At 44.2% G+C, this 20068-nt stretch overlaps 1 protein-coding gene across 3 annotated transcripts in view; it reads right to left on the bottom strand.

Moving 5' to 3' along the window:
- Positions 1-17007, bottom strand: part of LOC105023826 (voltage-dependent L-type calcium channel subunit beta-4) — a 31710-nt gene extending 14703 nt beyond the window's left edge. Inside the window, exon 1 of one of the 3 annotated variants that reach the window (XM_020051558.3) lies at positions 16938-17007. In XM_020051558.3, coding sequence (XP_019907117.1) covers positions 16938-16976 — 39 coding nt within the window. In that variant the 5' untranslated portion in view covers positions 16977-17007. Of the gene's footprint in view, positions 1-1319; positions 1403-3467; positions 3551-16937 lie in introns of those variants that run through there. The other 2 variants (XM_020051559.3, XM_020051560.3) reach the window with 2 other exon arrangements.
- Positions 17008-20068: the final 3061 nt, after the last annotated feature.

Raw genomic sequence — 20068 nt, 5'->3', positions numbered from 1 at the left:
GTTTTTCTTTCTCTGTTTAACTCTTTTAAAGATTCCTCTTTTGATTTGTTCATGTGGTACCCAATTATGTACCCCTGATTCTACTACTTACCAACTTTAACCAATGCAACTTGGGGTTCACTCAATTTCCTTTTAAATTGTATTTTTCTACTATACTCATGATTTCCTCTAAACCAACGTATGGAATTTGTAACCATAAACCTGTTATGTCAGATAAAATAGACTGGTTGAATAGTAGAAAAGTCTATATTTGCACACGCTTTCATGACGCACTGTATACGCACTGCAGGTTAACACAGGTTGTTTTAAAATACATTTGGTTCCTCTTCAACACGTATACATTTTAAATATCTGATAAGAAGGCTTATTTATAATAGGCTCAGTCTCTACGCATCAACATCATTATATCTGCAGGCTAACAGTGATTCAGTGTTTTACAACCGATGCCTGTCTGCTTCCAGACGTCTTCCGTCTATCCTCCGTTCCAGATTAGTTCATTAAAGATCCATATCCGTATCCATGGAGGAAACATGTAAATGTACGAAGGAAACTCTTAACTGGGTTTATCATATCAACTCTTATCATGTAACTTTATCCTCCACGTGCTCCTTTAAGTGGAGTACACGGAGCAACAGAGGAAGATGGAGCAACGGAGGAAGATGGAGCAAGAGACGTTGTCACCAGAGAAGAACTCTAATAGTTTAACGATTGGACAGCTCTGTGTCTACACGGTCAATGACCACTCTACTCCGTGTGTACGTCCACAGCATTCCACTGCTGTCTGTCTTCAGAGAAACAGGAAATTGAACAGGAACTGTCCGATTCTAAAAGGCTCCATGCAGTGCAAGCATCCGCAGAGGGAGCTGGGTGGGTGGGAGAGAGGAGAGGGGGAAAGATGGATGGACTCTTCAGAATACGAAGGCCCTGCTTCTGTCATTGTCCTGATCTTACAGTCCTAAAGCTGAAGCTTGATCACAGCTGATCAAGACTTACGTCTATTTTAAGAGTTTTAAAATCTCTCATTTCCACTTCTCTGGCCTGAACAAAACCTTTTTTTTTTTCTTTTATGATAACTCCACATTCAGAAAGACAGTTATGATAATTTAATAATTTTACGAGAAATCATCTTCAGATGAAATATGGGCTACCATGTTTCTTCTGAATCCTGCAGTAGAGCAGGACAGTTTGGGGGCAGACACGATGTCGGAACCAAGAAACACTTCCTTGCCTCCTCCTCTCATCCCCGGAAGAAACATGAGCCTATAACAACAATCAGTGCAACATCGACCGTACCTAATACCAGAGCTTTTAAAGACCACCTTAAAGACCCCTTCTGCCAACCACACCATACTGAGATCAGATCAATATTGATGTAATACTCGGAGGGACAGAGGATCCCAGCAGAGGAGGACATTCAGCTGGTGTAACAGTTACACGTAGAGTGAGAAAGAAAGACTGAATGACAGAGATGTATTGAGAGAGATGAACAAAGAATGAATGACAGAGATGGATTGACAGAGAAGAACAAAGAATGAACGACAGAGATAGATAGAGAAGAACAAAGAATGAACGACAGAGATAGATAGAGAAGAACAAAGAATGAACGACAGAGATGGATTGAGAGAGAGATACTCTTAGACATTTAAAATTACATTAATGAGACATCCTTATCCCTACTAAAACCACATTATGTCCCACCTTAACCTCCACACAACCACATTACACTGTATACAGACTGCTAGTACTATACACCACAACCTCCACATAACCACATTCCACAATATACAAACAAATAATACACCACAACCTCCACACAACCACATTCCACTATATACAGACAGCTAGTACTATACACCACAACCTCCACACAACCACATTCCACTATATACAGACAGCTAGTACTATACACCACAACCTCCACACCACCACATTCCACAATATACAAACACATAATACACCACAACCTCTACACAACCACATTCCACAATATACAAACACATAATACACCACAACCACCACACACCCACATTCCACTGTATACAGACAGCTTGTACTATACACCAAAACCCCCACACAACCATATTCCACTGTATACAGACAGATAGTACTATACACCACAAACTCCACACAACGACATTCCACTGTATACAGACAGCTAGTACTATACACCACAATCTCCACACAACCACATTCCAGTATATAAAGACAGCTAGTACTATATACCACAACCTCCACACAACCACATTCCACTATATACAAACACATAGTACCCCACAACCTCCACACAACCACATTCCACTATATACAGACAGCTAGTACTATACACCACAATCTCCACACAACCACATTCCAGTATATAAAGACAGCTAGTACTATATACCACAACCTCCACACAACCACATTCCACTATATACAAACACATAGTACCCCACAACCTCCACACAACCACATTCCACTATATACAGACAGCTAGTACTATACACCAAAACCCCCACACAACCACATTCCACTGTATATTAGTGTTAAAAGTTGATATTTCCTCCAGACCCCAGGTATAAGAGTGACAGGAGAAGTTTATGATTACAGCCCAGAGTTAGGGCAGATGCAGAGCAACGTTCTACAGAAGGTGTCAGTGTTTTCAGAACCGTGGTGTCAATGCATCCAGCCAACAGTAGGTGACCCCCCCTCACGCTGAAAATATCTCATATAAGGAATGACTGATGCCTCACCTCCTTTACACACCAACAGCTCTATTTGCCAGGGAATAAAACATGAGGTGCCAACGCGTTGTGGCGGTAACACACTGTGTCCAGCAGGTGGAGCAAAAGACAATCAGGAAGCAGTGAATTAGCCTTAGTAACGGAACATTAGGTAATAACACGAACGAAACTGATCAGAAAGACTTGTGACCCATTTCCATTCAAACACTCACATTCAGTTCCTGTAAACCCACAATGTGCCTGATTGAGATAACCGGTTATGTTTAATTTATCTAGCTGTGTGATAATCAAAGTAAACATCTGTAAAACATGCAAATTTCAGTGACAATGTTTCGTCTTAACTTTGTATTCGGTACAAACAAGAAAGCAACCTGCAGAAGTACCAAGTGGAGCAAACAAACTGTAGACAAACTCCAGCGAGGTCAGATGGAGAGAGATAATATTCGTGGGGGGGGGGGGGGGGGGGGGGGGTTGCTGATGCTGACAGATTGAACAACAATCGCCTTTCTGCTGAGGTAGGTAGAGCACGTTGAAAACATGAGGAGAGGCAGTTCAACAAAGACCGGTACCCAAGAATAGATGACGGGAGGAGGAGAAGAGCAGCAGGGCATTAGATTACAAGAGAGGTTTGAAGACACAGAGAACAGACGGAAAGGCCAACAGACAGATGGACCGACGCCGCTGAGACAGACACACATGGCGGACCTCAGATGGAGGCAAAGAGAGAGAGAGAGATAGAGATACTACCTTGTTACCAATGAGTCCTGTAGCGCTCGAGTCTGACATTCTTCTACTGCCGCCTCCTCTCTCCCCCTTCTACATCTAACACACACAGACCCCTCCTCTCCTTAGGCACCCCACCCAGCCCACTCCAGGCCCCCCCCCCTCCCCCCCAGCCCGTGGTTAGTTACAGGCAGGGCGAGAAGCAGTGTACTCTGGTGCTGCCTAAGTGCTCCTGACGTGCACTCCCTGTCTCCTCGTCTGGGCCGGGCCGGGCTGAATGCCGCCATTTACTATACAAAATTCATGCTCTGACTGCAGCGCTGCTGTGCAGCATGGGCCTTCTACCGGGTTCAGCTGGTTCTGCGCCGGCCCCCCTCGCTCCCAGTTTCAAGCAAATGTTCATTTATCTCTGTGCTCATGGTCTGTCGCTCTTTCGGAATACATAATTTGTTTTTGTTTTATTTAAAAAATTGCCCCTCGTTTCATCTTAGAGCTGCGCCTGGATCCAGCAATCAAAAACGCATACAAAATATTGAATGCAAGCAGTTCTGCAAATGCGCCAGAACCTAAAGAAAGAAAAACACTCTTCTCCTTGCTGACACACAGCCCTCATGAGGAACATGTGCAACAAATACGGAACGTGCCGTACTACAAATCAGGCAAACCAACATCAAGCAAGATGCACAGCCAGCTTTTTGTGAACCTGAATCGGGTACTGAAGGTGAGGACCATGTATTGTACATGACACATGGAATAAGATGCTTAATTCAGGGAATAGTGGGTTGTTGTTTTTTGGCCCGCTGTTTGAATCAGGCACAAAACTGCAATAAAATCCAAACCCAAAGTGAGCTGCCAGAGCTCAGTAACAATAATTTAGTAACAAACAAAAAGGAGCTAACACACCTCGGTAATGATAATGTAGTAACAAACAGAAGGGAGATAACACACCTCAGTAATGATAGTATAGTAACAAAAAAAGGGATCTAACACGCCTTGTTAATGATGACGATAATGTAGAAACAAACAAAAGGGACCTAACACACCCCAGCAATGATAATGTAGTAACAAACAAAAGGGACCTAACACACCTCGGTAATGATAATGTATTGATACACTTTAAAGGGTGGTTGAGAAGACTGTAAAATCTATAGTAGCCATAATACACCTGCATTATAACCGCTAATTATCCACATCGATCCGCGCCCTTCATTACAGCAAAGTGCTGAATTAACAATTCTACTACAGTGACAGCTTCTAAAAGCTCCTATTAGCAGTACAAAGACAACATCTTTCTCAATTAGCATTTTCCTCAACCCTTTGCGTCTTCTCTCTCAGCCTCCTTTTCAAAAGGCGTGGGACGCAATGAGGATGACCTGAGAAATCAAGGAAAGATGAACGGAGCGAGAGAAAAGAAGGACAGGATATTGTAGATATGGCCAGATTCAGATGCACTCTTTCAATCGTGTCATTCTTTAGAACCTTCCTGAACAGTAGCATTGGAGGTTTTAAAAGGCATCTTAAATGGGTAATTTTTCCCAAATATTGTAATGCCCAATCCCTGAGTATGGTCAAGACTCAAATTCCTGATCACAATGTACAGTGGAGCAGGGACTAGACTGCTGTCCAATTATGGACCCAATTTAGTAATTTCCACTTTGAAATGTGTTACTTTATTGGAGGCAAATGTATAAAAACGTAGAAATGAAAATCCCTTAAATACAATCTCATGCAACAAATCAAACGTTTCTCTGCTGCTGGATTATCTTTCCACTGGGTGAAACTTTCACCCAGCTTCTGCAGCAGAGGTGGCAACAGTGACATGCAGACCAAGGTAAATGACACAGGCTGTGTCAGAGATGTTCACACAGAGGCTGACCCATAATCAATGACACACACAGATACAGAGGAGATATAGACACAGAGGAGACAGACATGTAAAAAGAGAGACAGAGTCGTGAGACAGAGAAACGGAGGTGACAAAGAGAGAGACACAGAGAGAGATACAGAGCTGGGAGACCGAGAGAGACCCAGAGGGAGACCCAGAGAGCCGGCCAAGGTTCTGCGTGGCCAGCCAGTAATGCACTGTTCTCCTGACAGAGTGGGGATGCATGGCGCTGTGGAGATACAGGAGTGAGTCAGCATCAAGGAACAAAACCACACAACCCTACACACGAGGACAACAACAACAAAAATGTCAAAAACCCATCTACTTCAAGAGAAGTGCAGATGCTACGATTTTACACACACACACACACACACACTCTGACTCTTCGGGCCCTGACCCAGAGTCAAGACAACTTGGCTGCTCTTCCACCCTGGCTGCTGCCCCAGGCACTAAGAATCCTACTTTAGAGGTACCATTAACTGGATAGTAGACACTCTCCTCACTCTCCCTGCCATTCAACTTGGTCTGCTTATGAATAAAGTGCACTCAATCCAACCGCTGTCATTTCAAATGTCTCCAGGCTATGCTTTTAAATATTTAGTTTTTTTTTTTTAATTCAAGGCATTGCATTGAAATACACACACGCATATGCTCGCGAGATACGCGCAGAGACGCGCGCGCGCGCGCACACACACACGCGCTCTCATGTGGTCGTACACATTAGTAGAAAAACAGCAAGCTCCTTGGAAAACCCTTGGTCTTAGAACAGAGAAGATGGGTTGACTGTGCGCATCATTAGTGCTGTGCTGGAACAACTAGTGAGTCACGGAGGACTTGTAACTCACTCAGAGGGAGAAGAAGGCAGAGACAGAGAAATTTAAAAAGAGTGAGGGGAAAACAGAGTTAAAAAGGAAGGAGGGCGGTGGACGTGGTTGAATGGTGAGAGAGGAGTATAGTGAAAAGACAGAATGTCAGTATATCTCAGCCCAAGGACTGGAGATTGAAAACGGAATATTTTTTGGCTGTGAGTTAGTCATTCTAAATATAGCACGCTCTTCTCTCATTTCTCTCCTCTTCCTCTCTTCTCACTCTCCTCTTTTCTTCTCCTCCCATCCTCTCCTCCTCGCTCCTCTGCTCCTCTCCTCACTCTCATCTTCTCTGCCCGTCCCTCTCCTCTTTTCCTCTCCTCCCTGTCCTCTTCTCTCCTCCCTCTCCTCCCCTCCTCCTCTCCTTTTTCCCTCTCTCCTCTCGTCCCTATCCTCTGCTCCCCTCCTCCCCTCTTCCCTTTCCGCGTCTCTCTTATGCATAGTGATCCAGCCTGGTACCACACATACCTGCACAGCCATGACAATCCCTAGGACCTCTAAATCTAGGGTGGAAGGTGTGTGTGTGTGTGTGTGTGAGGGGGGGGGGTTATGGGTTGACAGCTGGGACTAAGGTTTGTCACGGTTCAGTGTGTATTGTTGCCCTTGAGAGAGACAGTGTGGTGGAATTAGACTCCACGCCATTATACCCAAATCCACTGACGCACGATATTCCATCAGCAGGCACCGTAGCTGGCTACTCGGCGGACATCCCATCCTGTACCATCATTAACGGCTGTTGGATTCACTCTAGTCAACATCCATGGCCCCGGTCAGATTTGTCCTGTTCCCACTTTCTTCAATGGCCCGTTGGCCAATTCAAATCCACTGAAGCTGGGCGTAGCATCCGACTGTGTCGGGAAACAGTAGACTTTATGAGGATTATTACGGCGTGTTGGTGTGATCGTGTAGCCCGGTGGTGCCAGTTACACCCCGCGATCTGGAGATGATTGGCACGTCGCCTGTTGCGAGGGATCTAAAAGAGCCCCACGGTTTTTAACCTCTGAATGTGTGCGAGAACTCCTGCTGTGTCTGTGGCCATGTGGTCGTCAGATCGGAGAAGTGAATTTGATTTGTTACCTCAGTTCCATGTTACCTCAGTTCCATGTTACCTCAGTTCCATGTTACCTCAGTTCCATGTTACCTCAGTTCCATGTTACCTCAGTTCCATGTTACCTCAGTTTCCATGGTCTCCACACCTTTCATACTGCCCAGTCCAGACAATTTAAGAGGACCAGCCAAGCTTCCCTGTGTCGCCCTGGTTACGTATCCACCATAACTGCCAGGGGCTTCCTGGAAAGGATGAAAATCCCTGAGCCAGTTCAGGGACGGGGGCAGTCGTGTCACTCACAGACAGCAGACGGGAACCTGTGAGCTGGGATATCATTACAGATAGAAATGTACAGTGTTAGCCCACAGAGCTAAAGCTCTAGGCATAATCTTGGAGAGGGGGGGCTGACACAAGTGTTTCCGGTCTCAGCCAGGCCAGCTCTGAATCCCAACTGTGGGTCCCTGAACGACATCTGGTAACTGGACCCAGAGTCCCCTGGTAACTGGACCCAGAGTCCCCTGGTAACTGGACCCAGAGTCCCCTGGTAACTGGACCCAGAGTCCCCTGGCAACACCAGAGCAACAGGACATCTAGAGCGAGTCAGTCAATATGACAGACACACCACATGACACTTGGCGGTCCAGAACGACACCTCTTCAGTCAGCACTGGGACAGTGAGACCATCCTCATCTCTCCACATCCTTCTCCTTCACTAGTCTTACGGCACACTGCTTGCCTTCTGTCGGCCCGCCTGGCTGGCTGTGTAGGACAAGTTCCGCTGGTCTCATACACATTGTAGTGTATGTACGTCCACACCAAGGACGTTCAGTTCTCACACGCAAGACTTGCTCCCTCGTTCCCACCGCACGCGCACGCACGCGCGCGCACGCACACACTGCGAGGGTACTGCATGCGTGTGTATTAGCGCATGCGCTTATAGACACACGCGCACGTTCACACACACACACACACACAATACACATGAGCAAATCTGAACAAAAGTATGGACGCACAAAGACAAGGACAAACATGCGCACGCACAGACACACACACCACACCCAAACCCATGGAAGCACACAATGACAACACCCAGACAACACACACAAAGACAACACACAGACACATGCACTCCTATATGCCTGGTGTTAAAAATAGGAAGCGTCTCGTCTCCTGTTACCACTAGAAACGCTGCTGATTCAATGAGGCCACTGTAATGATATGAATCATCAGGAAGTTACTGACAGAGCAAGAGGAGGAGAAGGAAAAAGGAGGAGCGGGGGGAGGGATGAAAGACGGGAGGATAAAGGAGGTAGGAGAGGGGAGAAAGATGGGAGGAGAGGGGAACAGGAGGAGAGGGAGGAGAAGAAAGATACATTTTCACCACTCATCAACATTCTGTCTCTGTTCATGTTAATACTGCATCGTTTAACCATCCCACCTGACACACCTGTGATCACTGCTAACACCGTACTGGTGTGAATGTGATCACTGCTAACCCTGTATTGGTGTGAATGTGATCACCGCTAACACGTACTGGTGTGAATGTGATCACTGCCAACACCGTACTGGTGTGAATGTGATCACTGCTAACACCGTACTGGTGTGAATGTGATCACTGCTAACACCGTACTGGTGTGAATGTGATCACCGCTAACACCCTACTGGTGTGAATGTGATCACCGCTAACCCCATACTGGTGTGAATGTGATCACCGCCAACACCCTACTGGTGTGAATGTGATCACTGCTAACACCGTACACGTGTGAATGTGATCACTGCTAACACCATAATGGTGTGAATGTGATCACTGCTAACACCGTACTGGTCCCTTTTTGCTAGTTCCTGGGTGAAGCCCTCTCAGACCCAGCCTTACACTGTGCTGCCTGTCCACTTGCCCTCGCTTGTATATTCTTATTTCCTAATTAGGGAACACATTTTGTGAGGACAACACTGTAATGTAATAGCAAATAAGGGGTGTGGCCAGTTGGCCATGGGTGTGGCCATCATGACTGTATTATTGCAGTGCATACTTAGTGTGTTATCCCCACAGGGACGACTCCACCTAACTCCAACCAGCTGCTGCTTCAGATTGTCTACTGAGACACTAGCGGAGCTGAACCACACTGCCTTCATGTGTATTTCCAGCACTGTGCTGCCTACACCCTTCAGAACAGAATGATTTCTACCCATACAGAACCCCAAAGAACCATACAGACCCACACAGGACCCTACAGAACCATTCAGACTATACAGATGCTGTCTTTTAACATGATCATCCTGTTGTTCCTGGTGTATTTAAGATTCAAAAAGGCCTCTAAAGTTGCTGCAGAGACTTATTCAGAGCAGCTTACAGTAGTGAATAGTGAGACATACTTACAGTAGTGAATAGTGAGACATGTATTTGTAGTAGTGAATAGTGAGACATACTTACAGTAGTGAATAGTGAGACATGTATTTATAGTAGTGAATAGTGAGACATACTTACAGTAGTGAGTAGTGAATTGTAGTAAATACAATAGTGAGTCATGTACTGTACCCACACTTACAGTAATGTACATCACCAAACAGTCCTTTACACAGATGCATAACTATTGCAGCCAGTGCAGTTCTTACTGCCTCGCGCCGCATTAAGGCATCTACAATGTGGCCTAATTAGGCTATGCCACAATCCAGCTTTGTTCAGTTGGTGCATTGTAGATGGGGACTTAGGAAACATCATGTGTATACGCGGAAATATCGTGTGTTTATGCGCGAGCCAGCTGCTCCTTGCCTAAGAAGAAGTTGTTTCGTTGTCAGGGATAACGTTGATATGGACAGAATGCATGACACTCTTCATACTATCATAGCCTAGCTTGGTCGAGTTGAGCAGTGAGGGTAGAGATGGCCTCAGTAGTCGGATTTAGCCCCGGGGATCCTAGCTTTGTCTTTCAGCTGGGTGAATTGGCGACGTGTAATATAATGGTAGTGAAATGTCCCAGATTAGCTTTTCCCTGCAAACCAATAGGGTTAAACTCTGCAAGGCATTGCACTTAATAACTTCCTATGAGCATGTAGAAGCCTTTATAATGAGGCATATTAAAGATATATAAATATTAAAGCATGTAAATAGCTTATTCAAAGTTATTAATAAGCGTAGCCATCAGTGTCCACTTATATACCATCAGTGATGGGCCGAATGACCGGAGAGCATCTTTGTGGAGACAGGAAGTAGGCATAGAGGGACAGGAACTGGGTCTCTGCCTCTTTTGACCAGGCTGGGATATCAAATGGAATCAAAGCATTTCATGCTGACATGTCAGTGCACATGAACACGCACAAATACAAATACATACACACATGCACACACTCTCACAAACACACACACAGAGCACTCTTTTCTCATGGGACAGGCTTTTAGTGCGCTGTCTCATGCAGTATTTAATTGACACCACAAAGGAAGCCTGGCGGTCCCAAATAGACTTCTTCACCATACACACACACACACACACACACACACACACATACTAGATACACACAGAGGAGAAATAATGAAACATAACAGCCTTACAACACTCCACATTCTAAAAAGAACAGCCTGACAACACTCCTCATTCTGAAAAGAACAGCCTTACAACACCCCACATTCAGAAAAAACTGCCGTACAACATTCCACATTCTGAAAAGAACAGCCATCCAACACTCCACATTCTGAAAAGAACAGCCATCCAACACTCCACATTCTGAAAAGAAAAGCCTTACAACACTCCTCATTCTGAAAAGAACAGCCTTCCAACACTCCTCATTCTGAAAAGAACAGCCTTCCAACACTCCACATTCTGAAAAGAACAGCCTTCCAACACTCCACATTCAGCAAAAAACAATCCGGAACAGACCACTGCCATTTCATCACTGGAGTTTATGTCACCAGATGTATCGTTTATTGGTTTGATAATCTTGTAAGCTGGAGTGATGTGATTCAATCTGATTTCATATTGCCTAACAGCTCAGCACACCTCATCCCCACAACACCACATTCCTCTAGCCGCTACCCAGGAGAGTTGTCACCAAGCGCTAAAGACCTTTACAGATGCAGAAGACTGTGTACACTATGAAACTGATAAGATTCTATTTTTATCTGAAGGTACCGCCAGACTGACTCCTCTTAACATTTGCATCCTTCTAATTGTGATAACAGGAAAACAATCACAGGCTAATTCGAGGAGGATTTTAAGGGGGGAATAAAAGACTAGAAAGGTTCTGTTTCTATGCAGAATTCCCATGCTGGCGGACAGAACAGGACAGAAGCAGCTGAATAGTCTTGAGAGAGAATCCAATGCCAGACAGGGTGGGTACTTACTCAGTTGGAGGCAGGCAGGAAGAGAGTGCTCTCTTCCCTTCTCCTCTCTCCTTCTCTCTCTCTCTCTCTCTCTGTCGCTCTGCTAGTCGATCATGATGTAGTCTCTCTCCAGGATGGCGGTGAAGTGTACTGTAGCATGTTTGTAAGCAGTCTATCCCGCTCTCTCACACTCGACCACCGCCTCCCTCACTCCCTCACTCCCTCACTCCGATACACAACCCTGTGCCACGTCATTAGAGCTCCCTTTTTTCCATCCTTTTCTGCACTCTCTCTTCTCTTCACTCCCTTTTTACTCTGTCATCATTCATTAATTCATTTTCATTATTTTTCCTCTTCTGTTCCTAGAACCAGTCCCTATGACTTTGGCTCTGCAGGTTCTCCAAATGAAACATGTAGTAAGGAATCTGAGAATTAATGGCGCTCCATACAGAGTTGATACGGTCATACCATATTGTGCGGTACTAGCTGAAATTCATTTTATTTCGATGTTTCGACTGTACATTCACGTACTGTGCTACTGTAACATGGCTCAGAGTTCATTTCATTATTAATCAGAAACCAGAATATGGAAGTCCTGTAGATAATTTTTTTCTATCTGCTGTTATCCTCTGTCTTTTACACCTTATTTCCCCAGTCACCAATTGCGTAGTGTCCAATTCTATATTATGTCCTTTCTCTGTATCGCAACTCCCAGTGGGACAGTTGAAGATTTGGGGAAGGGAAGGAGCATTTTCAAACAACTAGACATTGTCCCAAACACATCCCCAACAGCACACAAACAACTTTCCCAACAGCACATAAACAACTTTCCCAACAGCACACCAACAACTTTCCCAACAGCACACTAACAACTTTCCCAACAGCACACCAACAACATTCCCAACAGCACACCAACAACATTCCTAACAGCACACCAACAACTTTCCCAACTGCACAGAAACAACTTTCTCAACAGCACACCAACAACTTTCCCAACAGCACATAAACAACTTTCCCAACAGCACATAAACAACTTTCCCAACAGCACACAAACAACTTTCCCAACAGCACACCAACAACTTTCCCAACAGCACACCAACAACTTTCCCAACAGCACACCAACAACTTTCCCAGCAATGCCCCTCACAGGTGTGCTGTCAGAATGACAGGCTTGAATTCACCTGTGTTCAAATAGGGAGTCAGACTGAGTCAGACTCCCCTTCTGACCAATGTCCACGCGGGTTTGTGACATCAAACTCTCCTTCTGACCAATTGCCATTGCAGGCTTGTGACATCAAACTCCCCTTCTGACCAATGTCCATGCGGGCTTGTGACATCAAACTCCCCTTCTGACCAATGGCCAAGCGGGCTTGTGACATCAAACTCCCCTTCTGACCAATGGCCACGCGGGCTTGTGACATCAAACTCCCCTTCTGACCAATGGCCACGCGGGCTTGTGACATCAAACTCCCCTTTTGACCAATGGACACGGGGCTTGTGACATCAAATCCCCCTCTGCTCGGTTCCCCGGACAGCTCAACCCAACGCCACTCTGATTTATCTTGCACACCTGTTCCTCATTAGTGTCCTTTGAATTCCCTTGGTTTGTGTTCAGGGTTAGGTAACGTTGTTTAGGAATTCTGTTGTGGTTCTGGCCCACGCTGGTACCTGTCTGTGTTATATCTGTTTGTTTTGTTTAGCAGGCTCCTTGGCCTTTTGCAACCCGTTCTTACTACATTTGTTGCTTACATCTGCACCTGCCTCTGGCTCTTTCCTTGTCCCAATGTTACAGCCTGCTGTAGACCTGAGACACCAGGTAGATTCCATTAACCACCAGATAGAATGTAAAACCACCAGTACCCCGGGCTGTGAGTTAAAAACCACCAATTCAAAATATCTAAAATAGTTTTTGAAGCCACGTCCATTGGCGCTTGAAGCTCCTCTCACAAGCTTCCCCCTAACCAGCATGGAGCTGAACATGTCAGAGAAGCCAAACTGTGTAAAGAAAAAGGCTGGAGACACTGAAGGTGGCAGGGGAACATGAGAGAGTAAAGTTAGGTGTCTTTTTCTTCCTCTACAATAGACATGTGGAAGGGTCCCCTGTGTGTCTGTGTGTGTCTGCGTGTGTGTGTGCTGTTCTCTGGATGTTCACGGCTGGCTGTACACTGACAGGCCCTCTGCTTTGCTACCATGTCAAGGGCCTGTGTGTGTGTGTGTGTGTTCACTGGGGAACATTTCCACCAAAAACCGTCAATCCCTCAACACAACCAATCCCACTGAGCCTGCTTTGTCCTGGCACACTTAGAAGCAACACACACACACATAGGCACAACTGTTCTACACGGTTCAGAATTCGCAGAAAATATTAATATTGTTTTAGTTATTATTAAAAAATACCGCAGCCATAGCACCAAGAGCCTTCTGACAAAATAAAGCATGTTTATAGGACGTCGGGAGATTGCGTCACGCTCCATCGGATGTCCCTGGTTCGCTGGGACAGCACCATTGGACAGCACATCCTAGAATTAAGACCGAAGAAGTCTATGAGACATTTTCTGTGAAGTTAGGATTCATAATTTATGGTGCAGGTTGGGTAAGAGCCTGGGCCTGAGAGAAGCAGAGTAGGGGGACATCAATTTGAATTCCGTATGAGCAGTAGGATGTGAATAAAACATGAAGAAAGGGCTTGAAAGCTAAACTCCCTCCGTAATGTTTTGTACTCAGAGAGAGAGAGAGAGAGAGAGAGAGAGAGAGAGAGAGAGAGAGAGGAGGAGGAGAACGAAAAAGAGAAGCAGATAAAGGTATATAGAGAAAGAGAAATCGAGAGAGAGTGAGAGACTTGGGGTTGATAGTGAAGTCTGGTGCGCTTAACTCTACTGTGTCAGAGACGATATCTGTACACAGACTTGGGTTCAAAAAAATAAAAAAGAATCGGGTTGATTTAGCGCATCTGGCAGGAACTGAACTAAGAAAAGACTCAGAAAACATCCAACCACACCCAGGTGGCACTCCAGACAGGCAAAGGCACACGCAAAACGTATTCACAACACTTTTTTAGAGCACGGACAGTTTTCATTCTGTCTCTCTATTTGGGGGTACTTGATATAAAGACCTGGGACAGGAAAGCGATGAACTAGCAGTTAGAACAAAATACTAGCAGTACTCTGTGTCCCCCGGCTCAGAGTTAAGAACCACTGCGTTTTAATATTGAAACTACTTTTAGAATCCAGATCTATCAGTCCCTTTCCATGTGTTTGTATTTGTGCGCACGTGTGTGTTTCTGGGAACGTGGATGTCCATGTTTTCACAGTCATACCTGCTGGTGTGTGTGTCTGTGTGTGTGTGTGTCTGTGTGTGTGTGTGTGTCTGTCAGGCCATAAGACGGTCTGTCCCATGAACCATCTCTGCAGAAGGGGTGCTGGTGCATTATGGATGAGACATCTATTTCAAGGCACTGAATCCGTGTGGGGTGGGGTTGGGGGTTCAGTTGCAATGGCACCCCGAGTAGAGTGGGTGGGTGGATGGAGGGATCGATGGATGGGTGATGGGTTGGGTGGGGGTTGGGTTGATGGGTCGGGGTTTGGGTTGATGGTTGGGTGGATGGATGAATGGATGGGTGGGGGTTGGGTTGATGGGGGGGTTGGGTTGATGGTTGGGTGGATGGATGAATGGATGGGTGGGGGGTTGGGTGGGTGGATGGATGAATAGATGGGTGGATGGATGGGGTGGATGAGCAGGTGGGGGGTTGGGTGGGTTGATGGTTGGGTGGATGAATGGATGGGTGGGGGGTTGGGTGGGTGGATGGATGAATAGATGGGTGGATGGATGGGGTGGATGAGCAGGTGGGGGGTTGGGTGGGTGGATGGATGGGTGGGGGGTTGGGTGGATGGGTGGGTGGGGGGTTGGGTGGATGGGTGGGTGGGTAAATACACTCCAAGTTACATTTACAGTTAATTAGACCAAACTACAGTAGTGGTAAAAACTTGCTGTTGGTTTGGCTACCTGCTTATTTCTCCAACAGCCTTTCATTTGTGCTCCTTTATATTTAACTTTCTTATTGCTATTGGGAATTGTTTCTCATGCCAGTGACAGTGAAATCTTGGACAGAACGTCTATTTTTTAATCAATACATTTTATTTATAAAGCCCTTTTTACAACAGCAGTTGTCACAAAGTGCTTTTACAGAGACACCCGGACTTAAACCCCAAGGAGCAAACAACAGGAGTGTTGAATTTCATGGATGGGTTTTCATGGATTAAATGCATAGGATTTTTTGTGATGATAACGATTAATTAATCCTGCACACGTTATGCAAATTTTCATTTGATGGTTTATCAGGAATTATATTTATATTATATTTGTATTATATTTGTTCTGAAAAAGTCCTTCAGAACCTTGAGTAATACAATATACACCATCCCCATTTAATGACAAAGGAAATATTTATCCACTATTTTTTCAGCTTGGATTCAGAGTAAATGCATGTTTTTTAAATGTGTTGCCTAATTTCACTGCATTCCCTCATGTTCCTTTGCTAAGTATAATTATATCTGAGGAGTTCTGTGTCTTTAAGAGACGGTATAAACATATGCAACATTATTCCAAGACATGCTTATACAAGATTAACAAAAAAATGATATTATCATAACGTCTCTTTGTCCTTTTATAAAATGTTAATTAAAAAATAACCTTGTGTAGCTGAACCCTGATTGACAAGTATTGTGCAGTCTACCACAGTAGCAATATTAACAAATTAGCTTGCAACAAACTGCTGTGGTCAAAGGATGTTTCTAAAGTTTCTATTTCCCACAAGTGATCATAAAATTGAATATGGAGATATTCTAAGAATAATGTGGAGATATATTAAGAATATCTGCTGCATTGTCTATTACTCTACATATCAGCGACTGCCAAACAGAAAAAAATTGTACAAAACAGATTATAGAGAAACAAATAGAATCCGTTGCTGGCTGCCGATACACAACCTAATTCATCTTCAAGTTCATCCCACTTTATTTATGTTATACGAATCCACTTTAATCCGTCAAAACAGCCCGGCGCTGGATCGGCTACTTGTACATTAGGCGTGAAACCGCAATAATGATCCCATGTCTCGGATCTATTATCAAATTAATTGCAGTGATAAATAGACGACACTCCCATACCGAAGCCTCTTAGCGAGGAACAGTACAAACCACCGCCACAGGACGTTTGCCGGTGCGTTTGCCTACCCAAACCTTCGTGCAACGCACGACGACGAATCGATCTGATAATTCAGATTGATAGGTGTATTTGCATAGACGACTTGCCTGGGTATAGTTATTCTCTTATATGTCTTTTAACATATCACCCCAAAGCCGATAGAAACATAGAAACTAACCTCGTTCAGTAGAAAGACGCTTGAATTGGTCAGGGACATTCGCAAATGAGCGAAATCTCGGCCACCCCAGCTCAACTTCACCAAGAAGCTACAGTTTGATTGGAACAACTAAGGTAACAATTGTCTTCCCTCGTCGATATATTTACACCCCGAATAAGACAATGATTTTTAGGACATCCATCGGACGGTCTACGCCCGTTCTAATTCTTGTTATTAAAACTTGATAATTGAATTGAATCATGATCAATGACAGTGTACACAGCCCGATGCATGGCTACCAGGACGGATACATTAATCCTATCTCAATAAATAATGTAAGAACTGCACTTTTTACGGTGTCTCTGCGGATTCAATGGAATTCTATTGGGATGGAGTCAATCTCGCTTATAGCATGAGGTTCGTTGTGTCTAAAGATTATTTAGCGATCCTCTAAACAGACATCTACTTTAAGATCAGAATGGGGATACATTAATGTTAAGGCAGAATGATGCTGTATTTTAGGCCTGTATAACGTCAAATGTTATGTCTCGTTTGATAATGTATTTTCTTCCTCTGCAGCGGTGACTCATGTTCACCAAGGGCAGGCTACTCCACCCACGTCAACCAGGGAATATGTTCTGGCGCGCGCAACTCATTTCAATTTCGAATGTTATGACGGACGCACGTCATCTCAGCCGCGGGTGACCCCACTGGCGTTACGTAATCGCGCTCCCCTTTTTTGGGGATCAACCAGCATTATCACAACCTTTCTAAAATATAGTCTGTTTCTACATTTCTTGTTTTAATTGTATTGTATGGCCTGGGAAAATATTCTAGTTAACTAAATGTTAATAGCCAATAACCAAGCCAGCAAGCTAACGTTAATTATGGTAAGTTAAAATGTTAGGCTTGGTAATAGTTTAACAAGTTAACTGGACGAGATTTGTTTGTTGCTTCGAAATGCTACCTTTTCATTTCCTGTTTAATTTCTTACTGGGCGAAATTGTATTCCGATTACAAGAAATTGATTTAATATTTGATTTTTGTCCAACTGGAAGCATAGCCTACGTGACAAAAAAAGTTGGGGTGGAAGAGCATCGCATGTAGATTGTCAGGGAGTCTCTGTTTGAACGGCTGTTTTTGGTGAACTTTGGGATCCGAATTGCCCTGGAGAAAGGAGCCATTCATTTGGTTTCCATGATATCGTTGTTCAAACAATATAATTTTCAGATTAATTACAAAAGTATACACCACTATATGTTGCATATCCGCACTGCATAAACAATAAATAGTAGGGAAAGCATGTACTGTTTTCCAGTAAGTAAATTAGCAGGTTTTCTAATAATTAGAACAAATATGTAACATATTTGAACGTGTATTTCACACTCCATCATAATTATGGCGTACTGTTTCCCCTTTCACATTGAAGATTTGCACTTGTTTCATTGTTCTGGGCCATTTTCTAAGATCCTTTTGGTAGCCAAATGAGCCGACTCGTTTGCGTGAATGGAGCCTCAAGAGCCAGTGAACAGAAATGACTGGAAGCACCACTGTACCAAAACCCAGGGGACCAGGTATGTTAAACGTGATTTAATTGATCTTCATCAACACATGTCAAATGGTACAAAGCCAAAAAATATACTGCAACAACTAAAGCAAGGTGAGAAGGACTGGCATGAATACTGTACCATTACAATTACTCTGATTATGCCCCCACACCCTCATTCTCATAATGTGATCACAATCAAACCAATCAATAAAATGGATTTTAAAAAGCCCTTTTTACATTATTAGTTGTTACACAGTCAGAGAGTGGACAACAAGAGAGTACATGCACAGTGTCTAGGAAAGACTCCCTAGTAGGGTTGAATCTTAGGAAGAAACCTAGAGAGGAACCAGAATGTGATGGATGGCCTCTTCTGGCTGTACTGGGTGAAGATAATAAAAGAACATGAGATCTGGGGCCACAACACTGTTTTTGCATGTTCAGATGATCAGGTCAATAAATGCATGTGGGCTGTGTCCATTGTCTTCAAACAGAATCTAAGTTAGCTGCATAGCCAGGTGGACAGGCATCAGGTGGGGTATGTGCAGTGGCATCACAGGGTAAGATATTGTAACAAAAACAAATATATATATATATATATATATATATATTATGACACCTTTAACTGCCACTTCTTTTTCCCTTTGATTTGCCTATGTTGGGGACCCATTTATTGAAGATGACAGATTGAAGATTGTGGTCTTGAGAGTGATCTGCTAAGAAAATCTCATTACATATCTTACTCAAAAAACCAAAATACTCCGACATTGAAAAACCTATATAATGTTACTGCTTCTTTGACTAACAGAACACTAACATATTTGAACAAGTGCCTGTTTCTCTTTATTTCTACACAGATGGACATAGCTTGAATAGAAAAGATGCTGATGTATTTATATCGATTCATGCTCAATTTGCAAGGAGGTCGAGAACATGGTGTAACAGTGCCCACTGATCAAAGTTAATGGGGAGAAGAGGAAAGAGGAAGCAGATGATACTCAGCAATGTGATCCAGGTAGCCTCAGTTTTCACTGATCTGGCACTTTAGTAAGAAACCTGCTATGCTGTCCATTTTCACACTGCTATTGATCTATGAAGTCAGCTAAGGCCGTTGTGAAACTGACAAGAAAAAGTAGATTTTTGAAAATCTTCCCCCTTTACTCTCTTTGTTTCTCTGTCTTTGTTGGATTTTATTATTATTTAACCGGGTAAGATGAGAACCAATTGTCATTTTCACTGACATCCTGGCCAAAGGCATTTAATTGCTATCTGACAAGACAACATACAAAACATAAATAATATAAAAATTGAAAATACAAATGAGCAAATAATCGCTACATACAAGGGACAATGGTGGTCGGTCTGAAGCAGGAGGGGACTGCAGACAGAGTCGGGGAGAGGTTGAATATAGAGGTGAAAACCTCCGCTAGCTGGTCAGTGCACCCCCAGAGGACACGGCCTGGAAAACCATCTGGCCCTGGTGACTTCTGAGGGTAACTCTTAAGCTCTCCTCATGTCAGCCGTGTTTAGGGACAGAGTGCAGCCGTCCAGGTCCTCAGCAAGCCTTCCTGAAGGAACAGTGTTGGTCGCCTAAAACCGTGCATAG

Source organism: Esox lucius, chromosome 12 (assembly GCF_011004845.1).
Source record: "Esox lucius isolate fEsoLuc1 chromosome 12, fEsoLuc1.pri, whole genome shotgun sequence".
NCBI lineage: Eukaryota > Metazoa > Chordata > Actinopteri > Esociformes > Esocidae > Esox > Esox lucius.
Note: the sequence above shows the minus strand (reverse complement) of the source record. Positions and strands in the feature narration are given on the sequence as shown.